This window comes from Drosophila rhopaloa, unplaced genomic scaffold (assembly GCF_018152115.1).
Source record: "Drosophila rhopaloa isolate 14029-0021.01 unplaced genomic scaffold, ASM1815211v1 contig_115, whole genome shotgun sequence".
Lineage (NCBI taxonomy): Eukaryota > Metazoa > Arthropoda > Insecta > Diptera > Drosophilidae > Drosophila > Drosophila rhopaloa.
In genome coordinates, this window is record NW_025334990.1 from 13,143,474 (window position 1) to 13,164,949 (window position 21,476).

The following is a 21,476-nucleotide window of genomic DNA, read 5'->3' on the forward strand; positions in this document are numbered from 1 at the left end:
TCACAATATAGTTTTGGCCAGAGCCACAATGGAACCAGTAAACTTGATGACCTAACAAGTAATCCAGTTATGTTATCTCTTTAAATGCAGTAGAATAATGAGCTCACCGAGGTAAAAAGTGGTAATGAAGGTGCCAAAAAGGGAACCCTCACTGTAATGGGTCGTTGAGCTCGCAGGATGATGAGAAAAACCCGCCTTCGAGTTTCCCGATCCCAATTATACCAGGCGCTACTGTAGGCGGCTTCCCCCAAAGCAAGGCTCTAGAAATATCAGAGGAAAATTTGAAGAAAAGTTAAAGGTTTCTTGAAGGTTTACCCACCTCAGTGGACATTTCAGTTCCACCATAGCAGTAAAGAAATATAGCCGAGGAAACAGTGCATGTATAAACCACATACCGGATGATATTGTAGCCGGAATACTAAAGTGATAATTCATTTGAGACAGAGAGATTAGGTCAAAAAGTAAGTTATCACCAATAGTATATCAATCACGCTGGTGGCTATCACTAAGCTGGCCGATACAAAGTGGACAAAAGTGGGCGCTGCCATTATTCCAGAGAACACCTGGACAATCTTCTCTATTTCGTTGTGACGATCCACAATATCCGCCAAGCGTTGACAGCAGATATTGCATTCTCTAACTGAAGGTTCTGGAAATAATTAATAAACTAGGGGTTGCTTTGTTATTACCGAGATTTAATAACCACCTTTCACTGGCTTGAGTGCATCCTGAACATCGTATCTTAAGGCCATGAGCAAATAGGCAATGTAGAGGGTGAAACCGAAGAAGAAACCATCAGTTCCAGCAAAGGCATACACCGTGATCTGACCACTCCAAGTGGAGTAGATATAAAAAAATGGGAACCAGGGCATTCGATGAGCAAACTCAGGGAACCTATGGAACATCCAAGGGATCAGATGTGTTACCGCCTAGTTGGATTTATATACAACCACCCACAGCATGCGAAAGGGCATGTCGAATTTGAACTCTTGATGGCGACGCACCCACATCTCCCAAAAGGATCGCAGGACGAAGGCACCGGTGGTGATGCTGCCCATGGTGAAGACCAGCATTCCGCACCTGGTCACCATCTCATAGTAGCTCCTCTGCGCCGAGTCTCTGCGGGAATCTCCCCGATTCTCCTGGTCCTTAATAAGCAACCGGATGCGTTCCATCAGATCAGTGACCTCCTGGCGACGCCACCACATCCAACCCAATTTAAAGAGCGTGGTGAAACTGCAGGCCAATGGACAAAAGGCATCCATGGCGTCCACGGGACTGGTGCGCAAGTGGATCCAGCCAAAGAGGAACTCCGCCTGGCAGCAGTGCGCCAGATTCACGAAATTGAACAGCAGCCAAGAGAGTTGGAGCCACGATTGCTTCTGGCCAAATACCAGGCCCAAAAGACCAAAGGAGTATCTGGTCACGAAGAACAGATGCTTCGCCAGCGGATAGTTGCGGTCTAGAAATCGCGGATACATGACTTTTCCCCCTCAGAGAATCTCCTCCTTTATATAGACTCCCCACGAGTACCGGCTAATTGTTTAATAATTGTTTTCCAGCCCGAAGAAATGGCAGCTGGCCGTGTTTAATGACAGGATTACTGGCAGTACCTAATTGAGTGGGCGACAGACCCAACACGCCCCCAAAACAGGTCATTATGGTTACAATCCTACCTTATTATTGGGACTTGAACCTAATAATTAAAAAAATTCCTTCAAGCCTTTCAAAACATTCGAAGGGGAGACACCTAAAAATTTTGAAATATATGGATTGTACCTTATTTAATCAGTAAGATCATGGCTTCGAATCTCATAACATGGTTAATTGAACACAGAACTAAAATACAAATCGAAGCCTACCATCTGTTAAGTTAATTATTAAATGATTTTTATTGAAAACTTAAACTGTACGAGAATAGAAAAAATTGTAATACCCTTGATGTCACACCGAAATTGATGACAGATTTAGGATATAGTCAACTCAAGAGATAGATACGAAATGATATCTGGCAGCGATATATACATACATACATTCTTCAATTTTACGCGATCGTTTCTGTGGCAGCTTTGTAAAATATCAAGTAAGTATGATATAGTAGTATATAGTATAAAAAAAGACAAGTTCTAAAGTTTCAAGTCTCTAGCTTTTTAACTGACCGCACCAACGGTATAAAAACTCGCCTAGTTATGCTGATCAAGAATATATATAATTTGTAAAGTGGAAAAAGATTCGTTTACTGTGTTACGAACTCTTACCAAAGCTATTTGGAATTAATAACAAATTAAGCTGGAAACTTAATAAAAACAATTCGACTTGGGCTTGTTAAGATTCAATTTGCATTTTATTGTTGACGTATTAAAATATATTGTTTTATTATATGTTCTGTAATTACATTTGCTGGAAAATGGTCTGATTAATATACCTATAATTTATTTAAAGTTCTTTATTGAAATTGCAAAGTGTAACTTGTTTGAAAATCAAATAAGTTTGATGATGGGAAAAGGAATTTCTCAATTTAGCTGCCGTTGCCTTGACTTTACCCAATTTAAAATACTTCTTGGCTTGCGCCAAGGCAAACATCATCCATAAATTGAGCTTTCTTTTGTTCTGGGTTTCGAGCATAAATTTGTGTTTGCCCTTTTTTCGCTGTGTTTTGGCTTGTTGTGGGAAGTTTGTTGAACTGCCGATGAACTCGCGCCAAATTCGAATTTCAAATCAGAAGGAGATTGTGGGTCAGGCGAAGAGAAAAATTGGCGGATTTGCATGGGATTCGCCACACACAGATTTATGTTGATGCATGCAACGTTCGCCAGGCAGTTTTTCTTTTTGGGGTGAATCACTTTTAATTAAGTTCTTTGTCCGGCTCACGTTGCGTATGAGCAATGCTGCACCCCGCTCCGATATTGATTTCCAGCGGGGCACTTTTGATTATGACGATTTAAGCAGGGGGTAGGTTTAATCTTAGTGCTTTGTGCTTTGAGCGCCTTGCGGAAAAACATCCACCCCCAAAGGCTGATATCATCGCACCAACCCACGAGAGCCCAAGCCCCAGAACTCCAGCACAGCGCCCCGTTTTATGGTTAACCACCCCCGAAAAACAAGGCAGCAAAGGTGACCCCGACACACCCTGTTGGGCCACCCAGCCACCCCCTTGGAAAATCTCGCCTGCTCTTCCAGGGCCACCGCCACCGCCCCCCCTCATTACATTTTCCCCTGATTTTCCCGCAGTCCGATCCTGCTGCAGGAAAATGAGGAAAATCAGCACAGCAAGTGGAAAAGCTAGGAGTGCCAGTGCTGGAACGAAGAAAAAGGAGGCCAGCGTGTCAGCGAGTCGGAGTCGCCGAAAAAAAAAAAAAAAAAAAAAAAAACAGTTGCAGAACCCGAATGAAAAACCCGTTTTCCCACCAACACAAAAGACATGCTGGTTGGCCCACATTCGCTGTGTCGCTGTGGAAATTGGAAGCGAGTTTTCCCAGTTTCGCAGGGCGGGAAGGGAGGGGAGGGTTACATACTACGAAACAGGTTGATTTTCCTACTGACGCCGTTGGCCATTAGCCAAATGGGATTTCACACGCTTCCTTTGGGCTCGAGCTCCACTCTGATGCGTTCGCCTCACGTCATGGCCCAGTTGGAGTTGGCATCATCGCTGGAGTCGCCGGATTCGGTGCCTGTCAGCACCACTACACCAGCTGTACCATCCACTACACAGAAAATAAATCAGTTCAATATCCATTTCACAACTACATTGTTTATTTGTTGAGATTGTTTTTTATAGTTATGCTCTTTTAACTTCTATAACAGTTTAAAGCCTCCTACATCATAAATTGATCAAATTCATATATCCAATATCATTTCATATATTTTCTCTCTGTGTAGCACACCGTCCTATCCAACAGCCATCGCCATCGTCATCCAGCTGCAGGCGGGATCAATTATTAAGGCGCCGCTCGGGATGTGTGTGCGACAACCTGATTGACAACCTGCTCAGAGGCTTTCAGCACGTCATCGGAATGGCATAAACTCATCCACGATTGACAATCTGTTGGGGCTGAAATAATAGGCTAAAATGAGTCCTAAGCTAATACAAAATATGCGTTACAAAAGGTGTGGGACTTAGAACAACTCATTTGGCATTAAGCCTAATACACTGTTTTACATAATATGACACATAAATGGAAAGATACTTTTCCAATAAAATCATTTTGTTGAAGTTCAAAAGAGATCAATTCGGCCTGAACTTTTCAGAACCAGATTAAAATTAAACTTACCGAGATCTAAATCTAAAATCTAAAATTGTAGCTAAAAATTGTGCTAAAATTGTGTTAAATGTAGATCAAACTTACAATGATTGCGGTTTAAGAATGTGTACCTAATAGTTTGTATTTATATATCTTTAGTTTCTAAATAGCTTCCATAACTTGACCTCTTTGTTTTAGTCACAAAAAGATTACCAGAATTGATGTTAATGCTGAAAATGGTTTAATCAAATATATTTTAAAAATTTTAGGAACATATAACAATAATTATTTTACTAACCATTGTTAAATTAAAAGCTTATTCTTAGGACAAACTGATTGCCCTATAATCAAGATAGACAAACGAACCTTTCGCTTTAGTTTTATACGTTTTTGACATGACATTCTAGTTGTATGTGCGTGATGACATAGACACGCCAGAAGCAGTTAACCCAAATGATTTGTATCTAAATGAAAGCATTACTTACTGATAATTTCCGATACTCTAAACTAATCCAAATCAACTATTTTCCATTGGGGCAACCGAAAAACCCCTCGGATGCTTCGTTTTCCGCTGGTTAATTTACAAAGCAGCGTTAATTATAATTAAAACAAGCGAACTAAATGAATAAACGTATAAATAGCATGTGCATATGACTATGTGCCAGAGTCATATCTATATGGCCGAACACTATAAGTGCCCGCAAAGATATGTATACACATGTATGTTTATATAGCCTAGCAAATATACATATGAATATGTGGGGCTTATATCCCCGTTCGCATGGCCACAGATCGAGCGTGACACAATACAATTTGTGGCGCTTTGTTCTAAGCGCTTGAAACTCTTCGTTTTCCCCCCGATTTTTCCCCCCTTTCGGCACTGAGCAGACGTGACATAAGCTAAATTGTTTTAAATTTTGTTGAATCGCTTTTCCAATGACTGGCAAGCATTCTCAGTACGATAAATTGATACCGCTTCGCATGTCATGTGGTTGAGTGGTTGAGGGGGCGGTTTCTGGGTTTCTGGTTTCTAGTTCTGGGCGTGTTGAGGTCTGGGCCTTGCGGACTTACTTAACTTAGCCGGAGAGCGATCTTAAAGCGGTGGGCATGTGCCTACACTTGTATATAGATTTACCCAGTCAAGAGTGCAGCGGATAATTGCTGACCGAATGGAGATGTCAGCTGACTAAATGGGCACCCCACCTTCTCCCCCTTTTTTTTTTCCCAGACAAACGCCTCTGATTAATGGCAATTAGCGCGGATCGATGTTGGATCGGCGGCCTCCAGTTTGGCCACACTTGCAGACCGAAACATGAGCACACATTTCCTCTAATTTGCAGCGACAAATGTGCTGACATCAACATGTCCAGCATAACAAGGCTGCAAACCTAGTTGACATTAATTAATTGCCATTTTAATGGAAAATTGTAATTTATTCTGTGACACATACATATGCTTAGTAATGTGTTTTGTAAGTGTCGGGGAAGTGACAACTCTTTGAAAAATCCATACTTAGTTGCTTTAAAACCATCTCTTAAAATATTTTTCAAGATTGAAATTATATATACATACAATATAGGCTTAAATAAAAAGGTTAGACCTCTTATTTCCAAACAATTAAAAACGAATATATATTTAAGGGATTAAAATCTTTATTAAATTTTTGACCTTTTAAAGATAAATTAATTAAATTAAAGTACAGCTTTTAAATTGTAATATTTTTTTGCCTTTAGAAATCAAGAGTTGATTTTAGGTACTATTTCCTTTTAATACTTTTTACTCTATAATCCCAAACCTAACGTTTTAAGCTTCCGTTTTATACTCCTTTCCAGCAATCATCACTAGAAAGCCTTGAATACGTTCCAGCTTAATCCCTACTGGATTACTCTTTGGTAGCTTAGCTTACGAGAATTTTATAGTTCATAACGCTGAACCCTTTGCTGCGGTGAAGTAGAAGTTGAAGTCAAAGCTAAGCGCAGGCTTCTCTAACGAAAATCCCATTAATCACACACACTCGGCACAAAGTGCTGTGTTCTGTTCTGGGGCTAAACTGCTGAAGTGCGGCTCAGAAACCAAATCCACAAATTTGAAACTCGCTGCCTTCAAGGCCAACTTCTTATTAAATGCCAAGATGTATGCCGCCGAGTGGAAATGGAAGCCGCGTCGAAAAGTGGCAAGGGGCAGCTAAAGACCTGGATTATAATTACACATCGACCAAAGATCAAATATGGGACGGGTTTATAGCTACACAGTTAAGTTCTATTGGTTTATTGTAAAACTAGCTTTCAAAGATCATCAAATTCAAGATGGCGTCATTTTTGCTTAGCAACCGATGTGGAATCTACCCGGACGGATGCTTGAAGAAGGGGTTCGGTTCGGGGCATGTCTCCGCTAATGAGTAACAAGTATGGGCACTTACTACAGTCAGACCTCTATAACCAGAACCTATTTCAGAAACTCTCTTAAAACTGCAGAACAAAAGATACAATAGAATTTAATTGAAACTCTTTATATATTTTATTACTATTCTTAACACAAGGACAAAATGTATATGTAGTTTTTATTAAGGTTTCACTTTATGGAAGTTATTTCAACGCAAAGAGAAAAACCCGAATTTTTTTTCTGTCAGGAATGTTAGCACATTATAATAAGTACATATATTATTGAGTTTCTTATTGAATTGAGTTTCTTTAAATTAAAACAAATTTTAACCAAAAAGTTCTTACAAACTTGCAGTTGGTTGACTTTCATTTAAACTCGAGCTTCCAGTTTGGAGGTCCTATTGCGATTAGAGTTTATTTGCTTTTTTCATTTTTATACCCGTTACTCGTAGAGTAAAAGGGTATATTGTATTCGTGCAAAAGTATGTAACAGCTAGAAGGAAGCGTTTCCGACCCTATAAAGTATATATATTCTTGATCAGGATCACTAGCCGAGTCGATCTAGCCATGTCCGTCTGTCCGTCTGTCCGTCTGTCCGTCTGTCTGTCCGTCTGTCTGTCTGTCTGTCTGTCTGTCCGTATGAACGCTGAGATCTCGGAAACTATAAAAGCTAGAAGATTGGCATTTTGCATGTAGATTTTAGAAGTTCCTACGCAGCGCAAGTTTGTTTCAAAATGGTGCCACGCCCCCTTTAACGCCCACAATCGCTTATATACGATTTTAAAAATTTAAATATTTCGGAAAAGTAAAAATGCAGTTCTATTGTGTTTATCAATACCTATCGAAATGTAGAAGAAATTTTTCAAATCGGACCATTCGTTAAAAAGTTATGCGTGATCAAAGTTTCTATCTCCATCTCCCTCGCACTCCCTTTACCTGAGTAACGGGTATCTGATAGTCGGGGCACCCGACTATAGCGTTCTCTCTTGTTGAGTTATGGAGTTAGTCAAGACTATAAGAATTTTCCTTGTAATAAAAACAGTAATATCTGTTAAGTCATTCAAACTTGTAATATTTCCATAGTATATATTTTATTATATTATCTCTAATATACTTAGAAATTAAAAAGTGATGACATTTGGATTTGAAAATCTTCGAACCCCATTTAAGTGTTTACTAGCTTGCTATGGAGGTATATAACACATCAATTCGTACTTGCAGTTCGATAGAAAAACCCGGGGGTGTAGAATATTAGTTTAAGTTATAGAAGCTCGACTGCAAACATTCAGTTCTGTTTGCTTCGTTTTTCCGTCTCTTTCTGGTCGCTTTGTTTGCCCGTTGGCTTTGTCTCGGTTTCAAGGTCAGCTGCTGCAGGCGTTAGAAAGAGATGGAAAACACCCGACTCCGGACTGCGAAGTCAAAGTTCCGAATGCAAAAAATAAATTATACATTGCGAATAGTAATAGTTATTGTGTGAATTTCCAAGGTCCACACAAAATCGTTCTGCGAACGTAAATACCTCGGACATTGTATACTGCATACTAATATAATATCTCTAATCGAGTTGTTAGCATGCCATTTCGTATATCTATATTTCTATCTTTCCAAGCGAATGATTCGTGTAATAAGCACCTGAAAAGCTAATTTATATAATTTTGCAAAATAATTTGAGCGGCGACGGGAATTGCATCACCAGCACAATTGCAATTCTTAGTCATATCGCCTTAATTAATGGGAAAAATAAATGCCAGCAAACGTCCCATGACAAATGGAGATTGTTTAAGTCTGAGAGACTTATTCTGCGAAATATGAATCATTCTGTCGATAGAAACTTGATTTTCTACTTCTCCTTTTCTAAAAACTAGAAACATAATTCACACACACATGCTGACGCGTAGACATGCGTGTTTACGTAAGTTTCGCTTTTGTTGTAGTTTTTATCACCCGTCTCTCTGCACTCTCCTCTTTGCCCACAGCCGTTCATTGTACAGTTTCATTTGCCTCCACATAACAACAACGGCACACAGAACATATCATTCACTCTTGGCAACAGCAAAAAGACCAACAACAAGCACGCGCTGTCGTAACGGTTCTCGGCGCGCCTTCTCCCTCCCACCAGTTAGCTTTGGCCGCACACATCCAAAACTTGGGTCAAAGTGTGTGCGTGTGTTTGTGTGGAATGATAAAACATAAAACGTGTAATGAAGTCATTGAAGAGGAGGGGAGGGCAGAGAGCACACTGGAAAGAGACAAACGGTTTCGGTTGAATTACTGCTGGAATGAAATATAGAGGGCATTTATTTATTTCAATTACAAATATAGATGGCTGCTTAATAAAAAGGCACATAACTATGATTATTTCGTGGCACTGTTCATGTTGGTACGCCCGCAATTTGTATAGGAGAGAGAAAAAGACTGACTATTTAATAAGCACAGTGAGTCCCCGTCTCGCTCCCACATAGGTTGCAGTACGTTGCTGATAATTAATGAAAACTAGTCCACTGATGGCTGCTAAAAACACTCGCAGCCGCAAAAAATTCCATTAGATTGGCGCGGCGGTAAGAAGCGAAACGCGCGGAAAAAACGCGGCCAACTTTGTCCGCTGTGCAGCTGCAAATGACGCGAGTTGACGAAGCGAAACCAAGGCAACAAACTTGACGAAAGCCAAGCTGAACGAGCCGAGCGAAAGCGTTTCGTTAGAATTCACGCGCGCCTTTGACAGTGTGTGCGTGTTTGGTGTACGTTCCATAAAAATATGACGTCGTCGAAGCTTTTTCGCTCTCTCTTTGAATTTGGGTGAAAAATATGTATGTGTGGATTTTTTCCGACTTGCCGTTTGTCTTCCGATAATGAAAAGCACACATTTTACGGGGCCTTAGAAACACGCAAGAGAGAGAGCAGGACAGCAACAGCGGCAACGCCATTTGCAAGTTGCGTAATTGATTCGGAAAAAGAAATGTGTCATCCAGTTCCTGCTGCTGTCTCCCTCTTTTTCTTGAAATTACTTTCCTGCTCTTTACGTAATCCGTTCGCTTTTTGTAATTTTAATTGCATGGTTTCTTTTTAGTGTTCTTTGATTTATGGTTGCAGGCAAGGCAAAGTTCACTAGGAAAACCACCACCAACAACTCAACCGTCGCGACTATTTTCGACGTTAGCAACAGCGTAGGACGCGCTCTCTCTCTCTTTGCCAGTATCGCTCTCCTATGGGATTTCCCATACAGGGTTTTTATTGTATTGTGTTATTTTATATTTTTAGCTGACTGCAAGCGCCGAACCAACCGCACTGTTCGACGCTCGACGGCGAATGAAACGCAGAACGGAAAAACGCGAGCCAAAATCGCTTCCAAGCGCGCGAGTGGAGACTTGACGTCGACGTCGACGGCGTGGAGAGTTGCGCGCAAGTACAGTACAGCGCTATATACTCCCCGCGAGAGCGAGCGAGAGAGCGACACAAAGCTTTCTGTTCTGTATATAATCGGCTTTATGTGTGTGCGTGCATGCTGCTTTGTCGCTGACACACATTCAAATTGCTGCTCACTTTTTGTTGCCGCTTGTTTTCCATTGAAGCGCTGCTGTTGTAGCTTTGTAGCCGCGTCGCGCACTTTTGATGAAATTTTCCGCGTCTCGTTGTTTTTCCATTGAAAAGGCGAACGTAACCATGTAAATTACGAAAGATAAACCTGCAATCTAATTAAAAATCTGCATGTTGGCCAAAGAAAGTGGGTTAGTTTGATTAGGTGTAAAGCACACACACATACACATTCTTTAGTTAACATGTGTGCAAAAGTGTGTCATCACTTGTTATGTATGGTGTATATACACATGTACCTATGTACATACATACCAGTTTTTCCACTGCACACATTGACAGTTCTTTGTGTGCAAGTAAGTGCCAACTAGAAACGGAAAACTGAAAACTGGGTTATTGGCGCGCGAATCTCTTGCGAATCTTGCCTCTTCCTCCCTCCCTGCTCATCACAATCCGTTTTCCACTTGGCACGCAAAGCTGCAGCTGCATCGTTGTTTTTGTTTCTGCTTCCAATCTTTTTTTTCAGTTGCCTGGCAACGGGATCCAAGGGGGCGGATTTGGAAGTGGGAGGAAATTGATGCAATTTTTGGGTTCTTTGCGATGACGACATCAAAAAAAATACATATCCAAACCAGTTCGAAAGCGAAACAAATTTTCGGCGATGACGCCACAATTGCTGCTGCCTTTTGCGTTTTATGTTTTTATGCTCAGAAATTAAAAGCCACACGGTAAAAAAACGAGAAACAAGGTAAAAGCAAAAGAAAGCTACCAAGAGAGCTATCGCCATCCCGCTCGCTCACCAGACGTGTGTTGCATGTGATTTCTTTTAATTTTCGTCTCTGTTTACGTTTACTTAACCACAAAACAGAAACCGAAAAGATCGGTCTTTTTGGGTTAAAAGTTAATTTGCTCCAGACACGAATCTCATTCTCTATGTTCTTCCCCTGATTCTTTAGAGATTGTCTTTAACTTGGAAAACACACAAATACATGTACCCATGTATGTACATACATATGTACTTCTTAGAATAACAAGGGGTTTTATCGGGGTCTCTGGTGCTTTCTGGGGTTAAGGTGTAACTCCAAAGTAGGTTGTTAATATTAAGCTCAATAGCTGCAACACATTAGCCACAAATGTTTGATTTTACTTTTTATCAAGTTTGTAAGACATTTGTTTCAATTGCCTCTCACAAATTTTAGAAAGATTAAAGTTATTAAAATGATTTTTTTAAGTTTTCTTTAATTTTAAATTAAGTAACGTTTACACGGATTTATTGGATGAAGTCATCTAATAAACCCAAAATTATCTTTCGAAAAACATTTAATAGACGAAGAATTCGAGTAATTTAAGTTTCGGAAATTGTGTCAAAATTAAATTATACCTAATAAAAGAATGAAACCACGCCAAAATACATTAGAGTGATTGATACATATGATTTTAATCAGTATAAGAGTACAGCAGTATGGTACATACAATGTACATAGGTACATATGTATACTTCTTAAGAACTTTTATAAACATTAAATAAGCTTGTTTTGTTTTCAAAAGTCAAATCTAATTGTTTTCAGTGTATTCTACTAAGAAGAATCTTGTCAAAAGCTGCTCTTTTTTGAGCATTTACAGTGGTTTTACTGGGTACCCGTACCCCTTTTGAAAACAGGTTTCCCTAATCCCACAACATAACCACTTTTAATTGGAGGCGAGCTATAGCCTTGTGGACTGAGCTTTTGAACTTTAAATTCTAATCCATCAGCTGGGGTCTGGGAACAAAAAGCCGTACACCTTGAACAACCCACACGTATTAGTGACTAATTAGAGAGTCCGACGCCGAGAATAACTAGAAAAAATCGATGCCGAATGATACAGCTGAGAGCGTTCGTTTGGTTCTGTAATTTTATGCAATTATCGTGCCTGCAGGTCGGCCGTTTGCCAATAGCTATTAATATTTAATGGTAGCTGCCCCGACATCTGGCATCTGGTCCAAACTTGGACTTTAACCAGATGTGATTTGTTTGTGGGGAATGGGGCGATTTGTAGAGAAGTAACGCTAGCGCTGTTATCAGTAAGCCTATTTATTGGGGGTCAAAATTCCATAGCTAAGCATTAAGTTGAGTGCTAAAACTTTCCAAAATCAATCCTATATGTTACTTATATTCATGAGAATTTTTTATCATAAAAAAAACAAATACTTTTTTATCACAATAATAGTCAAACATTTAAGACTTTCTTGGGATTAGTTTAATTTTCATTGAAAAAGTAATTTAACAGAACTTTGTTGGGAAATTCTCTTGGAGTAAAAAAGATCCATAACTTTTCGGCTATGACCAAAACTACAAACGAAAATATTTCCGTAATAAAAAGCCCCATAACTCGCCTTTTTCGTGCTTCAGATGCTTCGATTCAGAGCGTCCCGCTGTCGTTCGTTACTTACTTGGTCCAGATTGTTCGGGAACTGGTTTATCAGCCTGCTGAACTGATAAGCGAAATCGCGCGCTACACACCCATACAATACGGTCGCCTCCGAGTGAGCAACGCAACGCAACGCGTCTAATGCCAGCGGATCAAGATTGGCGAATGCCCCATCAGACTCCAACTCGCTTTCTGGTCGGCCAAAAATCGTTTCTATATGCGTAGCACGGAGCACGGAACACGGAGCACACAAAAGCCCCTGCACATGGCCATAAAAGTGTACATAAAGTTGAGTTCTGTATAAGCTTTTTCATGTACTTTGTAGGGGGCCTGGGGATTGGGGTTTGGGGTTGATACTGGTGCTGTGGGACTGGGGATTTGGGGGTGTGCCAGTGTGTAGGTCACCGAGGCACAACGTCGACGCTGGCGTCGCTGCTCGCCAAGAAGTCTGCGGCAGAATCTCAGACCTCGAAAAGCCCATTTAACGCACAGCCCGACAAGGAAAACGCTCTTGAATGGAAGATCTCAAAACTGGCGGCTGGGAATTGCGCACAAAAGGCGGAAAAACTTGGCCAGCTGCTGCGCAGTTGATAAGAGAAATGAAAACTTAGTCACTTCCAGGCGATAGAAGTTCTGGCGTTTCCGCCTTTGAATTGATTAGGAGCAATTATGTATCCACGGGGGGATTTCCAAACTCAAGACCTCTGGAACGATTAAAGTTTTAGGGCACCGAGATGCAGTGAATCACAATCTGAGCTGCTTTGGTTATTTCTCACAAACAAATGCCGATGTAACTTATTTGCTTGTACCTCCATTTCCTGAAAAAAAAACCAAGTCACCCCTGGGCTTTTTTCCCGCCTCAAAACCTCAATAATACCCCAAACCCTCCCTGGAAAGTCGGGCGATACTACTGCGCATGTTTCCACATTCTTTTGCAGTTTCCTTTTGTGAAACAATTCGCCCTGCATATAGAACATATAGGGGCAGAAAATGTCTCTTTGTTTCTTATTTTTACCTGGTGGCCAAGGAATTTTTCATTAGAATGATAACTTGGCAAGAAATTGCGTCTTATCAAGGGGGCTTCCTCTTCCTTTGTTTACTTTTTTCTCTATCCCGCGAATGCAATTGCATTGTAAGGGGAGGGTATTTTGAAATAGAACCAGTTGGCTGACATTTGCATAAAGATACATACATATACATAGATACGTTTCCTTGAAGAATGGGTCTTAAGTTTATGGCTTGATCGTCTAGGAAGTTGAGTTTTGTAATGAATGTATTCAGCTCGTTTCATTAATTGGTTTATGTAAACGAGAAAGACCGTGACCATATCGTTTCCACGTTAGAATTATAAGATTTTCATCACATGTTATTTATTTTAATATTCAGAATACTGTGTTATAAGTGTTCCAATAATTTTTGTCTATTTGAAAATTATTTAGCTATGTATTCCTTTCCATGTAAGCAACAATTGATTTTTCAAAAAGAAAATTCAAAATTGTTTAATACATACCAGATACATAAATCCAATGGAAAGTACGAACATATTTCACTCTGTATATTACTTATTACTGCCATAAAAATAAACAAAGTACTTATTAATGACCAATTTAGGGATACATTTTTGACAGTGCTGTATTTCCTGTCCGCAATCTTGGCCACAGGCAAACAATCTGCGTCTAATTGGTAACCAAAGAGCTCGCTGCCTTTGAAATAAATATAATTAGAAGGTCTCAGCGTTTGAATTACGGATCTGGGGTTTGAGTTTTCCATATCAGTGAGCTCGATTTGGATTTCGGGGGATGGGAAAGATTTTCCCAGGTCAGGTAGAGGTTGCGAAAAATGTAAGCCGAAACGATTTCGGGGGTTGAGAAGGTAAGGTCGTTTGCCCGGGCACTGGGCACTTTTCCCTGGGAGTGAGTCCGGGAATCCGTGACACGAAATTTCCATTTGGCTCCCCACATTTTCCCCGACTTGTGTGCGTCGTTAATGAAGGCATTTGAGCATTTGAACCAAACAAGTTGCAGTTACCCCTCTTTGAAAGAGGAAACCCGAAAAGACAGAAGAAACTCCGACTCCGGAAAGTCGCCGTCCAAAAAAATGAGTAAAGAAAAGGCAGCCGACACACAGCGACAATGCAGCTAAGTAAACAAAAAGAGGGAGCCGAAAGAAAGGAGGGGGGGGGACGTCGAGAGAGAGCGAAGAAAGAAAAACATTTACAAAAGAAAGTTCATTGAACTGGTGTGCCAGCGCGTTCGTCGTTGGCTAACTTCACTTATGAGCCATGGATGTTGATGACGTCTTGAGGTTGAATTTCAAACCCATTTTTCAAACAACTCAGCAACGCAGAAGTGCCAACGTCAACGTCAGTGACCGCTCATACACCCCCCTCCAACCACTTTTCAGAATGGAAAAGGAAAACTACTCCTCGATCGGTTTAACCAAGGGTGTTGTGGGGCAAGTTAGAAAATCTAGGAAAGCCAGACATTAAATGGAAACCCCACATTTTTATTTTTATGATTATGAACCATTTCCGATATTTCATTTTTACTGATTGTTCATTACTGATTACAAATTGATCATTTTTTCGCAACTTTATATTCATGATCTTCACATTTCCTTCCATAACATAAAGTCACAGATAAAATAATGCTTGTGAAAATCGACACTTAGGAAACATAGTCAACTGAATATGTCTTATTAGACCAATTCGCAATTTCGGTGTGTTATAGTTTGAAATGTTTAGTATAAAGTAAAGTATCTCTTAAATCACAAACTGTTAAGGTTAAATGTTGACGTACAGAATGATAAGATCAATCTATTTGAAATTTAGAATCTCTTGACGGACTAGTAAAAGGCAAGTCGAATGCAATCCTACGACAAATGTCTTTGGTAATAAACAATTATAATCACTAGTTATTTTAACTGATTCTTAGCCTAGATTCTATTTTAATAAAATAAAACTGTGTAAATAAGCCTAACATCCAATTACAATTATGGGCTTCCCTAATTAGGACAGATTCTAAAAAAAATATTAGTTAAAAAGAAAAGGGGCTTAAGCGATCGGCCTTATCTGTTGAGTGTTTGAAGCTCTAGCAAATTTATCAATAAACAATCAAACAAACTTACGTGCAGCCACACAAAAACACGAAAAAACAAAAACAGTACAACGCTGCATTTACATACATAGATAGATACACGACAGCGAAGGTATGTATATTGTTCATAACATGGGTGTAGCCAGGACTAGATTCATGGGGGATTCAACCAATAAAACGAATTTCAAGATAAGACATATGGAAATATTTTAGTTATTAGAGCTACTTAGCTTTCATTTAAAGCTAAACTTTAAAACGCATGGCAGTTAACCCCTTTTCTCTATTCTCAACTACGCCCTTGGTACATACGCTGTTCGTTGAGTTTGCGAAGTCGACTACGAATGAACGAAACAAAAACGATGAAGAACAGAACGCGATGAAACCAAATCGAAAACCGTATGTATTCGTGACCACTCGAGTGTGTGTGTGTGTGTGGTGAGGGACGGGAGAGAACGCGCCTGTTGCAAAAATTCAGTGCTGCACTCTCATTCGTGACGAAAGGATGTACGCCCGGTTGTAGTCGAATGAATCCGTGTACATCATCGCCCCCATATATGCCACGTGGCTCTGGATCCGTGGAAAACTCCACACTGGAATCGCACGGCCTACAGCTGCTCGAGATGGCTGGAAAGGAGGACTACGAGGAGCTGCGCGAACTTCTGCAGTCGTGGGATGTCGCCGATCTGCTGCCCCACCTGCAAGGTATGTATGTATGATTTACCATACATATGTAAACAAACCAAAACTCATAAAGAGCGGTCGATAAAGAGCGGGCGAAAAGAGAACGCGACTTTAACCCTGAGTGTGTCGTCGGTGATTGGTTTTAATCTCTTGTTGATTACAATTGCCGAGTCTTACGATTCGAACAGTTGTTTGAAATGAAATTAAATATTTAATATTATAGAATAAGTATTGTTATTTAATTTATTTCATTAAATAAAAGGTACCTACATATTTACATAACTTGAATTGTGTAAGTAATAATTATCTGCGCTTTATAACTGTGGTATTTGTAAATAGCAATTAAATGATTTAAACAATACAAATAAACTCCTTTACTCTGATCAAAGTTTTACTTGCTGGCTTTATTTTTAAAGATAATCTTTGTTTTTGAAGAATTTAAATTTAATTGCTAGCAACAAACCGGAAATTCAGATTGAGTCAAAACACAAATAACAAAAATAATAATAATATTCTACTCGTGTTAATATAATGTTAATGAATCATGCTTTGATACCAGTCTATCAAAACCACAATTCATATTTAATTTCCTACTTAGTTTATACAAAGATGATGCAGTTTTCAGATCAACATTTTTTAGTAATTTTAAATATATACATTTTCAAGCTGACTTGTTTCCTATAAAAGTAATGGAGTGAAAATCTACTTTCTAGCCTAGAAGATCTAATGAAGAGTATTTACCTAACTGTTTTTTAGATGAGGCCATCAACGTGGACGAGCTGCAGATGATAAAGCGCCATCATCTGTCCGAGTTGCTGCGTAACTTTCGCTTCGGGACTCGCATTCGCTTCGAGCACCACTTGGAGCGATGGCGCCGATGGTTGAATGTTCCGCTCCAGGGGGGCCAGGGCCCGAGTTCGATTCACTGCTCCGGCTGCCGCTGCCAGGAGGTTCAGGCAGCCGACTGCCACGGCCAGATCCCCCTGGTAACGGGCCATCCATCGGAATTTCCAGAGGATCCTGAGAAATGCGAGGACCTGGCCAAGACAATACCGGCGGAATCGCTGGTGGCCCTCAGTGAGCCCAGGAAAATAGAAGTTCCCTTTCAAATGCCCATGGTTGAGACTCCTCCACGGATTGCCAACGAGGTCATGTTGGTTAAACAGGAGCTGATACCGATGCAGCAAACTAGGACAGTGGAAGTTGGAACTGGGGCTGGGTCTTCGGGAGGAACCTCAGTCAGCAAAGATGATCAAAGTGCAGTGGCTGACCAAGAGGTCAGCATTATGGGTATCCTGCGAGCCTCGGGCATAAGGTCGCAGACCCTGCTTGAGCGTATTGGCCAGGATGAGCCCCTGGATGCTGTGCAGCGCCTGCTGCTCATTCAACTGGTGTGCAGCTACTACGAGGAGAACCAGCTGCACCTGACCCTACAGAGGAGTCACCTGCTGGAACAGGAGATCCTGCAGCTGTACCCGCAAGAGCAGCTCAACTACTACCGCACCGAGAGGCGGGGAAAGATCTACGTGAGGTTCACCAACATGAAGCGGAGCAAGAGGCTCAGTTCCTCGCGACAGGAGCTGAAACGCCGCCGCTCCGAGCTTGCGAGGGCGCTTCCGACGGGACAGGCACCTAGTGCCCATGTCACCTTCGCCGCGGACCAGATCTCCAGTCCGGACCGCTCCGATTGAGCTAGTTTGATAAGCAGTTAGGCAGCTAAACCCAAAACCTTAACGTAATGCTAATCTTAAGTTAAGCTATCCACTCGATGTGTAATATCTTTGTCTTATGTCTGTAAAACAATGAGTTATAGGGTATTTTGCGGGTCGACGCGATCCGGCGACTGACGAAACTAAATTGAAACTGATTTTGGTTACATGGGCTGTTTTTTCTTCTGGTTCTGTTCTTACTGAAAAAAATGATTACATCAGCGGCGAAAATAGACGGGCGACGGCGTGTTAACAATCGGCAAACACGGCAAGCGCGGCCAGCGACTTTCTGACTTTGCTGACTAACTACAAAGTGCGGTCAGTTAAGTATCTGCACTAGAAAAAAAATGGTGTACTTAAATTCCTGAACTAAATTTTGGGTTGATTTCATTTGGGTGACTCAGAAATCTCTTTGATCCTTATTGAAATGGCCCATTTTTTATATTTAAAATCAAGAATCATTTGTTCATGTGTTCTAAGGCATAGCTATATTTTTAAAATTTTTTAAATATAATTTTAATCTTTTCTGGTAACCAAAGATTATTTAGATTTCTTATTGGTTTTTTTTTATAAAGAATAAATATTTTGGAATACAACCATTTTTGTGTTCTATACCCCACTTTTGATCTTGAATATGACAACTTAACTAACTTTAGTTAAGTTTTTGTTTTCTGTGTTGAAGAAAAGCGGGGGGCGTTTCGGTCGAAACTAATTAATTAAGTTGCTCGCTTAGTGCTGCGCTTTCAGAGTTTTGTCAGCCTTTCTGGTCTTTTCGATTCTCCAGTTTCGTCGCACATGTTCGGTGCTAATTGCCTTTATCAGTGTCGCGCCGGAGAGCAAACAAAACTATCTGCAGGCCCCGGCAGATAGCGTGTGATTGCCTTTCGAAGCTCCACTTTGGCCACCTCCAGTGGGCGGTGATTTTTCGCAGTTTCGTATTTTTGCATTTTCAGCATTGTTCGATTCCGCGGCCAGCGCATTCCAATAGATCTTTACGAAAACCCCTTTTTTTCTGTTGTATCCTAAAGCAATTGTTCTGTGCATGTATCTGATGGATACGCCGTAGTAAATAGGTCGCCAGCCACATGGCTACAAAAGTTGCTTGCGACAGGGCGACAAACTATTTTATTTGTAGCGAATGCGTATCTGTGAGCTTTGCTAGCTGTAAAAGCTCCTCTGTATGTACTACTTCGTATCTGCAAGATACTTTTTACATTTTCCCTACTTTAATTACTCAAATTCTGGTTTATTACACACGATCGGGGTTCTAACAGTCTGTATGTATGCATTCGGTGAGTAATGCCCGTACTTGTTTCGTTTATCTTATCTAGGTTTTGTGCTTTTCAGCCGCCTCTTCTGCTCGTTCCACTCGCTTTTTCTGTATTTTTTTTTTCGTTTTTCTATGGCATCCAAATAGCTGGACAGCCAACTCACACACAGATACACTTTTTCGAGTGGGGAAAGTAGGTCAATTACACGTGTCGTGTGTGTATGTACATCTGTATTTTGTTTTTTCGTATTTTGTATCTGCGGCATATGTACGTTTGGTTTTTATGCTTGGCCAGCATAATCAAACAAGCACTTTGTTGTCGCTTCTTCGTGGCCCGATCAAAAGTCTACTATTTGCCCAGTTCTCCATTCTCCGTTCTTTGTTTTCTCTTTTTTTTTCTTTTGGTTTCTAGGCCAAAACGCTGCAATGGGCGTTCTTCTTGTTTATCTTTTGTGGAGTTTTATGGACGGAACTCGGACCAAAGATAAACCCGCTGGATGATAAATTGGGGGCACTATTATGTGTATTATACAGAGATTGAGAAATTTTTAGACTAAACACGTTTGAAAGTATCCAGATAAGCTTAAAATTTTGTATTCAGCCCTTAGTCAAAGATGTTTTGTTGCAAACGTTTAATTTAATTTTAAAACTTTTTTAAAACGTTGAAAGCTGCATTTTTTAAAATCAATGAAATTTTGTAATTAAAACTCAAAAATAATTAAATGAATATTTAAAAGACAAATACCTTTGCAACTTAATACTATGTAAGGTTTCGGTTAAAAAACCAAGTCTTCTAAGAACCTTGAACTATAGTTTAGCACTAATACGCAAGTTTTATTCTAAGGTACTAACTTAGTAAAAATAGTTGCCCTTTGGAGCGTGTTTTCCCCGTGTGGAAAGGACGTTGAAAGGACAAGGAAACCATTGGAATGTGCGGGGGTGGATGATACAAATTATATACATACTGGGAGGGGGGTTGAGGTTTGGGTAGTGAGATAAAAAAGCGCCCAACTAGTATATGCCCGCAAATTGGGTCAATCGATAAAAGAGGCAGCGACGGAGGCGTCGACTGCGGCACATGCGCCAAAAAGGGGCGGGGGTGTGGGTGGGTGTGGCGCCCAAGGAGCTTTTCCCTCGATTTTCCTTTTTTCCGAGAGCCTGTTGTTGGTAATCCAATTGTAGGTGGGCCAGAAGCGTTCTAAATATATGATGCCATGTAATGTACATTACACATAAAAGTCATGTGCTTTATATATAGAGGGGTATACGTATATAGTGTACCCTTCCTGCGTTACATGGCTCCAGCAATATGGATTACATCACACGAGGTTCTGCAGCCCGTTTCCTTGTATGTGTATGTGCGACTTTTAATATTTTATAGGGCAGCTGTCACTGCTCCACTTGCCACCCCCCGAAAAGCACCCGAAAATACCTCCCAAAAACCACCATCTCGCCCACTAACTGCGGGCTCGTAAAGCGGAGTTTGGGGCATATTGTCGTTCCAAGCTGATAAAATAAATAAAGGAGCCTTAATGAATGTTTTTCTTCCAGGGCTGATTAAATTTTTGCCATCCATTCCAAATATTTTATCCCACAAGAATGTTAAACATTGCGGTGCAGGGGCAAAAGTTTGCCCTGGAACTTGGAACTTTATTCTCAGCGGTCTAAAATTGATTTTCTAAGTGCTTTAGGCCATTTTCCAAGTGGATAAAAGGAGAAAAATACTTATTTGTAGTTTACTTTGATGTTGTCTTTGTATAAAAAATGCCTTAAATTAATTTGTGTCTTGATATAAAATTGTACCTGTATTTTACGGGGAAAACAAATTGTAAATAAAAACTGGGTCTAGTAAAATAAGAAACGGAAGTTTATTAAAATAACTACCATTTAACGAAGTATACATTTTTATTACGCTTTCAAATAAATATATCTTAGCTTGTTTTAAAAAGTTTTAGTCTTTTATAATAAGTAAATAATAGCTTAGAGAACGTTTTGTAATGCAATGTTAAAAGATACATTTGTTCTTACAACATCTGATTTTTATGAGTATTAAATATCAAATTAATAAATTGATTTTATCTATAAAACTTAGTTAGTCAAAAGAAGAAAAACAATTCTCAAAACAATTTATAAAATAGACAATAAATAGTGTTAGCGGC

The 21,476-nt window shown here is 40.1% G+C and overlaps 2 protein-coding genes across 3 annotated transcripts; one reads left to right on the forward strand and one right to left on the reverse strand.

The window, feature by feature from the left end:
• On the reverse strand, nucleotides 1–1,511 carry LOC108040810 (odorant receptor 45b). Its single transcript, XM_017118432.1, has 6 exons — nucleotides 958–1,511; nucleotides 707–894; nucleotides 474–649; nucleotides 320–418; nucleotides 108–260; nucleotides 1–51 (listed from the first exon to the last, which is right to left on the reverse strand). Exons 1-6 carry the CDS (start codon nucleotides 1,479–1,481, stop codon nucleotides 1–3), a joined length of 1,191 nt encoding a protein of 396 aa, XP_016973921.1. The 5' UTR covers nucleotides 1,482–1,511.
• A 14,164-nt stretch (nucleotides 1,512–15,675) lies between these two features.
• LOC108040896 lies at nucleotides 15,676–18,214 on the forward strand. 2 transcript variants are annotated; one of them, XM_017118561.2, is made up of 2 exons: nucleotides 15,676–16,359; nucleotides 17,095–18,214. In XM_017118561.2, the coding sequence occupies exons 1-2, from the start codon at nucleotides 16,182–16,184 to the stop codon at nucleotides 18,027–18,029; spliced, it is 1,113 nt and encodes a 370-aa protein (XP_016974050.1). In that variant the 5' UTR covers nucleotides 15,676–16,181; the 3' UTR covers nucleotides 18,030–18,214. The 2 variants fall into 2 exon arrangements, with proteins under 2 accessions (XP_016974050.1, XP_016974051.1); XM_017118562.2 differs by having other exon boundaries at nucleotides 16,211–16,363.
• The last annotated feature ends 3,262 nt before the right edge of the window (nucleotides 18,215–21,476 follow it).

Bases quoted from the DNA above. Each gene is read 5' to 3' on its own strand.
- LOC108040810 (XM_017118432.1), bottom strand. From the start codon at position 1,481: ATGTATCCGCGATTTCTAGACCGCAACTATCCGCTGGCGAAGCATCTG. The intron at 895-957 runs GTGGGTGGTTGT...GATGTTCCATAG, and splicing joins GACATGCCCTTTCGCATGCT to GTTCCCTGAGTTTGCTCATC. The intron at 650-706 runs GTGGTTATTAAA...AATTATTTCCAG, and splicing joins TGCACTCAAGCCAGTGAAAG to AACCTTCAGTTAGAGAATGC.
- LOC108040896 (XM_017118561.2), top strand. From the start codon at position 16,182: ATGAATCCGTGTACATCATCGCCCCCATATATGCCACGTGGCTCTGGA. The intron at 16,360-17,094 runs GTATGTATGTAT...ACTGTTTTTTAG, and splicing joins TCTGCTGCCCCACCTGCAAG to ATGAGGCCATCAACGTGGAC.